This window comes from Crassostrea angulata, chromosome 5 (genome assembly GCF_025612915.1).
Source record: "Crassostrea angulata isolate pt1a10 chromosome 5, ASM2561291v2, whole genome shotgun sequence".
Classification (NCBI taxonomy): Eukaryota; Metazoa; Mollusca; class Bivalvia; order Ostreida; family Ostreidae; genus Magallana; species Magallana angulata.
Window position 1 is genome coordinate 40,497,588 of NC_069115.1, and position 8,014 is coordinate 40,505,601.

An 8,014-nucleotide genomic window follows, 5' to 3' on the forward strand; every position below is an offset into this window, starting at 1 on the left:
TTTTATTTTTGTATTGTTCATTTTTAAGTGCAACTGGAATTGTGGGTGTTAGAAACAGTTAATTCCACATGTTGTGAAAAGTGTATGAGTTTGTTGTAGTTTGCAAAAAATCGTGTTTAAATCCAAACATGATTCAAGACAAATGACTTATGTTTATGAATTCATTATTTATCTCTGTAATGATTTAAACGCATTTCAGAAAAAAGGCACTTTATTTAAGCTGGTTTAAATGAGTTGCAATGTAAATACCACAACTATGTCATTTGTTTGTAGTTTGTAATCATCTGTATCATTTTGTGCAGAAGCTTTATACTGTACGTCAAAAGATCCAAATAAATGTAAATATTTTAAGTATACATTGATGTTTGTTTTTGTAAGTAAATCGTTCAGAGTTAATAGAGGTTGACTTGGGACCAGAGGAAGCAAGTGTGGCAGGCAGGCCATTTTTTCTAAACAAATTGTTTAGCTAACATGAAAAGTAAGTATGAAGAAAGTTGAACATATGGACTAGGCTTAAGCTTAAAAATTGTTCTTGGCCCCTCCTGGCTTTGGCTTAAACTTTTGAATAAAGATATGCAACAAAGGAAAGAAAGGCCATCGAAAAGAGGAAAAATGATGTAGGCTTAGACACCTAGTAGATCATTAAAAAAAAAATGATATAGGACAATTTTATTAGGAGAGGGCAAAAATATTATTGAAGGTGAAATTCTGATGTACTGAAAAAGGCCAGCAGATACCATGATGCATAATGGTCAGGTCCGGAAACCATTTTAGTTTTGTGAATGCATGCCTAAATCTACTTCTGAAGTCCTTAGTTAAATAAGGGCTTTAATAGTTGTTCATGAATAACTTTCAATTGCAACTTCTTGGGCTTTCCCTGGCAGGCTTGGAAAAATGTACCTTGAATGTACCAACATTATAGGATGTTGATACAAAATGGAGTTGCTTCCCATTTGAATAAGTATCTGCAAGACAGCCACTTGTGTCACTTCTGTGGTTTGTTTTGGGGTATTTCATTGACTTTAATGAAGTCTAGCTCACATCTCAACAGATCGTAAAATGTATTAATATCATATTTTTTTAAAAAGGGGGGTAAATTGTCATGGATGCCAATGAAATACATTTGAGGTGTTTTTCTGGGCCTGCCGGAAAGGCCGAAGAAGTTGCGATTGGGATAACTTTATATCCTTGTAAATCACCAAAAGAACTATAGTGCATTAGACCTTAATTTTGATCCCATTAAGTACATTACAGCTGTACTTGCATCATGATGCATGAAATATGACAAATTCTGTTAAGTCTGTTTGGTGTGAGTTTATTTTTTTTTCCATCAAAAATCCCTGAGTTTTCAAATGTATTGTATTTATAAATAAGATATATTTTACTTTATAAAACATAAGCATATACCAGTAAATAGAAGTGCATATATCACACATACAACATTGATTCTAAATAGCAAAGTTAACATGTACAATATAATATGACTATATATATAAAATAGATTGATAACAATTTTTATTGCTTCAAGTTGAGTGAAGGAGTTTCAATAGGTAGTGAAAAATACACAACTGTGAAATCAAATATTCCTTGTTGCTTAGTTTACGTGGGAACTTGCCCAGACAAATAAACATCTCCAACACAGTCTGATACATAGAAGCAATCCACCAAAAACTCTGAACAAATTTTTGACAAAATAACTATCCATAAAAATTACTAACAAATCTAATCTAAAATAAGACTTTTAAAACGGCTCCTCTACACAGCACTACACTTAATGGACCGTATTGTAAAGGAGCGTTGATACAAATCTATAATTTAAATTATTATTATAACAAATTTTTTTGATTTAACTGTGCACCTGAATTTTTTATATTTTCGGACAACAATTCATTCAAATAAAAAGTTCCTGGATGGCAAGACTCCAAGACACTAGATTGAATTGTAATGAGTGAATGTATAACATAGTATAAATCAGTTCAAAAGCAAAGCAATTATACCTTGCATAAATTAAAATATGAAAGTCCCATAAACGATACAAAATTCACCGGTTTTGTGGAACTTTTGTAATACTTAATAAAACTTTTAGAATAAAATAAAAAAGTGGCAATTTAATTACATGTATTAAATTTCAAAATTATCTTGGCATGCATATGTACAAGTATAACAATGATTGAATTAAATTTAAAAACATATAAGATATATAAATAAAAAACCAGACCTGTATCTATGTACTAATAAATGCCAGTGTTCATAAAAAGATTTGAAAAGTAATTAAATCATTTATAAATACAAGATGTAAATGTTAAAGACTGTAAAGCTCAACAGTTTCATTTTTTTGACACCATGTAAATAACAGTGAAAGGCATTAAAACACTCTTTCTGAATTTTTAAGGTTGACCAAATATATAATAAATGCCAGTATTTATGACAAAATTATTTTTAAAAGTAAATTGTAAACAATGTATAAAATATACATATACATATGAAAGATAATTAGTGATATTTTTTTTAATTACATGCAGTAGACATTAAGACACTCTTTCTGAATTTTCTCAGGTTTCTTTCCAGTGGGTTTCGCTTCCTCATTGTAGAAGTGGTCTATTACTGGAATTAGGATGATCAATAATCCAGCTAATATGATGAAAGACCCCCCAATGTAGAACGCCACATCTGCGCTGCCAGTTAGTTCATACACCCATCCTATAACAAAAATGAGAGATATTTTGAACCATAAACAAAGGTTTGACTTATTTCTCCTCATCATTCTAAAATCACAACGAAATCAAGGCATCACGTTTGATTTATTCTTGGATAGAAAAAAAAAATTTGGATGTAGACATAATGCTTCAAAGCAAATGCAACATCTGTGACACGTTGTTTATTCTGGGAACTGACTGAGACTTTGTATCATTATGTTACATCAACAATTTTGATACATAAAAATTAAATTCTGTCATTGAATTACACAATTTTATCTATTTTATAATAATCAATGAAATATTAAATAATACACGACCTATGATATATGGGAATTTAAAATTTAACGATCTTTACCATTTCATGCTGATTACTGCTTAACGAGGCCGAGTACAGAACGAGTACGCACGCTTTCGCGCAGCGTTTCATTTGTATTGTGACGTCATCTTTTTGCTTGATTGACGCCATGGCGTGATAGTTTCAACTGCAGATATTCAGCGAAATTTGTTGAAAATAGCTCGTTTGATGCGTAAAATTGATATCATATTGTGGAATAAACATAAATGTCTCGAAGTAAAAGCTATATTTGGGCTCGGGTCGAAAACGTGAAGAGGGTTCAGCAAGCCTGGCCCTCTGTCACGTTTTCTTAACCCGCCTAAATATAGCTTAATTCATATATTTCAAGATAGTAACCATGAATTTTATATAATGACCCTTAATAAATGATGTTAAATATTTATTTATTACTTAAATATGTCTGGATGTTTTAATAATACTATAAAGATCACTATTTCCGCCTTTATCAAATAAAAAATAGCCATTAGTTGACAAATCTGGGGAATTGTGCATACAAAAAACAACTTTAATAAGACCCCTGGAACAAACCAGGAGGTAAAAGGTTTTTTTTATTTGACCATTTGATGCCTTTTAGCAATAACTTTAATATGTAGAACAGAAAAACAAATCCCTAGGGCAGAAGTTTAAAAAAGATATAAAAAATGTGCAAAATTGATACATTTCAAGCGAAATCCCATAGGGTCCTATGTTAAAAATTAACAAACTTTGAGATGACCCCTTAAACAAACGGTGTGGTAAATGTCTTAGTTTTTTATCTTAAAATAATAATTATATCAGTAGAAATTCATGTGAAAAATTTCATTCAAAAATCTAGGGCAGAACAAATTAGACCCGGCCTCGTTAATATTCTTTTTCACAATTACAAAGAAGTATACTTGCATTGAAAATTTTGATAATACAACTGTAGATCTAAGATCTATGTTAATCACAAGCTAGAAATGTTGCAAAACTGATAAATCACATAGACATACAGTTGAACTTCAATATCTTGAATACTGATAACTCGAATAAAATGGATATGTCGAAGTGATTTGTAATTCCAACTACTTACTTTTTAAGTATTTTACTCTCAATAACTCAAATACTCGGATATCTAAGTTTTTATAAAGTCCCATCTAGTTCGAGATAACGAAGTTTTTAATACTGCATGTACATGAATATCAGTTCAGGAAGGATTTCAATATGAATGTCAACCATTTCTGGTTTTCATTATACAAACAAGAGAAAACATGTTTATATTAAATGTACAATTAATGCTTGTTTTTCAATGCAAATTTTGTACCAGTCATACACAAGATATAATTTCAATGAGATAGGGTCAGTGTCCTTTTCATATTAACTGGAGCATTTTTTAAAAAGAAATTTGATGATATGCTTACCAATAAGGGGAGGAGCAACTATGCTCCCAATGCCGTTGGCCAGCATAATGTAGCCCATCCCAGTTCCTATTGCATCAGCCCCAACAATGGCTGCCACAGCAACGATCAACAACCCAGCAATCATGTTGGACATCACAGCAAACACAACGTACAGAGAGACGAGTCCAGCAAAGGAATGAAACATTGGAAAAGGAATTATAAGGCATGTAATTCCCGTTAACACTGTTATGACTATGTAAGCCAGATCCAGCCGCAAGTTCTTCACATTTCCCAGTAAGCCACCAAGTATGCTGCCAATAAATGCTCCGATGCCTCCAATGCTGAATATCAAGGCAGAGGCTTGTTCATCTAGCCCCACGAACAGCATATACTGGGGTCCAAACAGTAAAATGATCACTACTCCCATGTTCCAGAAAATGTTGTTGGCAAAGAATATGATGAAGGCATAGTCACAAAGAATGGAGCAAGTGCTCTTTTTTGTTAGCGCCAACTTCTCCACTTCATTAAGGCTATCCCTGGAGGTGTTATTGCTCTTGCAAAACGCAGCTTCTTCATTATCGGAACTCTCCTGCTTCACTAATTTATTTGGACTACCTGGAGGTGAAGTAGCCTCCTCATCTTTTGGTTTGGCTTTGGCTTCTGTCTCTCTCTCTGTTGCAGTCTGCTCCAAGTTTTCGGAATTTGAATTCGGTGTAGGACTTTCTTGAGTGGTCAGGTCTAAAGAGATATCTTGTTCAGATAAAGGAGGTACTGATTTTTTGGAGGGTTCCTCTCCATTGTTCATTTTCTCTGTAGTGGATGATGCTGGAAGAAGCTGGATGGCAGATGCAGAACTTCTCTTTTGACTTTGTGATTTTTCTGCACCATCTTCCACATCATCATGGACACCATCCTTTTCTTTTTCTGCCTCCTCTTGATATCTCTTCAGTAACTTTTTCGGAACTGGCCGCAGCAAACCGGCAAATATAATATTCTGCATACAGAGTCCACAAATAATATAAAATGACCCTCTCCAGCCGAAATTGTCCACCAAGAAATTCACTAACAATGGGAAGATAATAGCTCCAACTCCGGATCCACTTGTGGCCAGTCCTGTGGCTAGACTTCTCTGTTTGTCATAATATAATCCAGAGAGAACATGAGAGGGAACATACACCAAGCAAAATCCAAGCCCTGAAATTTTATAAAATTTGTAAGATTGATATTGAAATATATTATGTTCTTTAACTAGACTAGATATTAACTTATATTTGTTTAATGCAGATCTTTAGGAAAAAAAGTTCACTAGATAATGAGTTAATTGTGTCTTACATTCTATTTTCAATTCAATTGCACATGAAATGATTTTCAAATAAATTTCATGCGGTTTTTTACATGTACATGTATTTTCAAAACAATTATCATGTGAAATTCTCAATGTGATAAAAATATGCACTTAAAAACATGGAATCCCCTTCATGTAAAAAAAAAATTAACATTGACTTAATTTGAGACAGCTGCATTTCTTATGAACTTTTGCTTTGTGTAACATAAAAAAAATATAAAGTGCATTTTGTCAGTTATTAACTGTTGACATAGTGAGAATAAGGTACAAACACATATAAACTGATACTTGATAAAATGAGCTTCTTTCTTTTTATTACCTGACAAAACGCCATAAAATCCATACATATAAACGAGGTTTGGAGCGAAAGGCATAGCTATCAAACCAGCAGAGCTAAGCACCGCTCCAAGGAGCGCCACTTTGCGGTGACTCATGTGGTTCATCAGAAAAGTGGCAATGGGACCTGAAAAATAAAACAAAAGAAGCATGAAATCAAATAAATGGAAGAAAATTACTTTTGTTAATATGTCATTTAGTAACAGGGTGTACTAATTTGTTAACCTAGACTTTCCCATAAATGTTGGATTCAAGTGTGAATGTGTGAAAGTGTTGAAAGCTGGAAGTTATAGAGAGCAGACAGGCTCAAAGCAATGATTGATGCTATCATGGATCTTAAAGGCATAGTAATACACAATTTAAACACATATATGCTTTCAATTTTTCAGATTTGTGATTTCTGATATCAGAAAAAATTGGTTTATTTAAGTACTCAAGGCATGGAGATACAGATTTTTGAACCTCTTTACTGAACCAATTTTTTTCCCCTGAAATATATGTTTAAAGGATAGTATATGGGTAATCATGTACAACATGCATTTTAAGCATTTTTAGGTACTCTATATTTTACCAAATCAATAATTACATTAAACCACCCAATTGTGGCAGATACTCCACTAGAGATAACACAGGTTTTCTATAATGTAATTCAAACATTTCTGTCCTCATAAAAGTGTCTCCTTGTATTGCACTGACAAAAAAAAAGGACAAGAGAGAGAGAGAGAGAGAGAGAGAGAGCACACTAGGGAAAGAAAAGAAAAAGATATTTTGAGAGAGAGAGAGAGAGAGACAGAGAGAGAGAGAGAAAGAGAGAGAAAGAGAGAGAGAGAGAGAGAGAGAGAGAGAGAGAGAGAACACTAGGGAAAGGAAGAGGAAGGATATGGAAAGGAATAGGAAGTCAGATGTTCCAATGGAGAGATACAGATACATGTATTGAGAGAGAGAGAGAGAGAGAGAGAGAGAGAGAGAGAGAGAGAGAGAAAGGGTAATTACCTGAGCCTAAGAACACGCCTACATTGATTGACCCAATCAGAGCCACTGCTGCTGGACTGGCATCTTTGAAGTATTTCAGAAGATACATGTTGTATATGCCAAAACTCTGGGCGGTTCCAAAGGACGGGATTTGTATCATAAAGGCTGCAAAGACCACCACCACCCCCCAGAATCCACCCTCCTTCTTCTCCAGCCATGAATACAGACCCATGGTGACTGACAATAGAACAATAAAAATATTTAAATATATTGTTCATATTTTTAGCATCTGTTGGATTAGAAACCATCTGTTGATATAGGGAGGAACAAAGTATAATTGGCCATGGGTTTCCAATGATGCATTTTTAACTCTTTTTTTTCTTAGAAATTTCTTTTTATTAGTTAATAATAAAATCAAGTATAAAAGCATTCTTAAAGATTGATTCCATGAATGATTTAAAATACTGAGCCTTATTTTTCGACATACCCTGTATGAGTTGCTGAGTTGGAGTTATCTCCCTCACACTGACATCAGTCTACCATTCTTAACCACATTATGATATGCAAAATGTAGCCTGTAGTCCATAAAAAAGCGTGCAAAAATAAACCAATTATGATAACCCATTCAAACAATGCATTGGGTCTAGCAGATAATAAGCGAAGGTTTTATTTTATTAATCAACATTATACACATAAATTAATGCACGGTAGGCTAGTTACCAAATTGCCTTCAGTATGTAACGTTAAGCATGCATCCCCATCCATGGATTAAAAAGTAGTTGAATTTAATCGTGATAATGAAAGCCTTTATAATTGTTATTAATGCATTATAAGATTCTTACCTTATTAAATAAGCCCTGATTAGAGCGTGCAGCACATCTAGTGGCTAAAGGTCAAATGTCATTGACCGCTACAGCTCTGTTCAAAAGTTTCCAACAATTGTCTCACG

General features: G+C 33.5%; 2 protein-coding genes across 9 annotated transcripts in view; one reads left to right on the plus strand and one right to left on the minus strand.

The window, feature by feature from the left end:
- The window catches only part of LOC128182737 (AT-rich interactive domain-containing protein 1A-like), a 28,672-nt gene extending 28,316 nt beyond the window's left edge, over positions 1 to 356 (plus strand). For all 8 annotated transcript variants that reach the window (XM_052851477.1, XM_052851472.1, XM_052851473.1 and 5 more), the window contains one exon: positions 1 to 356. This exon is cut by the window's left edge and continues 2,281 nt beyond it. The gene's annotated coding sequence lies outside the window, so the exon portion shown is untranslated.
- A 949-nt stretch (positions 357 to 1,305) lies between these two features.
- On the minus strand, positions 1,306 to 7,969 carry LOC128182768 (monocarboxylate transporter 14-like). The gene is made up of 6 exons (XM_052851518.1): positions 7,908 to 7,969; positions 7,553 to 7,640; positions 7,087 to 7,302; positions 6,077 to 6,220; positions 4,434 to 5,606; positions 1,306 to 2,700 (listed from the first exon to the last, which is right to left on the minus strand). Exons 3-6 carry the CDS (start codon positions 7,295 to 7,297, stop codon positions 2,513 to 2,515), a joined length of 1,716 nt encoding a protein of 571 aa, XP_052707478.1. The 5' UTR covers positions 7,298 to 7,302; positions 7,553 to 7,640; positions 7,908 to 7,969; the 3' UTR covers positions 1,306 to 2,512.
- Positions 7,970 to 8,014: the final 45 nt, after the last annotated feature.

What these genes read in the sequence shown, in the direction of transcription:
- LOC128182768 (XM_052851518.1), bottom strand. Translation starts at nt 7,297, where the DNA reads ATGGGTCTGTATTCATGGCTGGAGAAGAAGGAGGGTGGATTCTGGGGG. An exon ending in AGGCGTGTTCTTAGGCTCAG is followed by an intron (nt 6,221 to 7,086) that starts GTAATTACCCTT and finishes TTTATTTTTCAG; the next exon opens with GTCCCATTGCCACTTTTCTG. An exon ending in AGTTGCTCCTCCCCTTATTG is followed by an intron (nt 2,701 to 4,433) that starts GTAAGCATATCA and finishes TTTTTGTTATAG; the next exon opens with GATGGGTGTATGAACTAACT.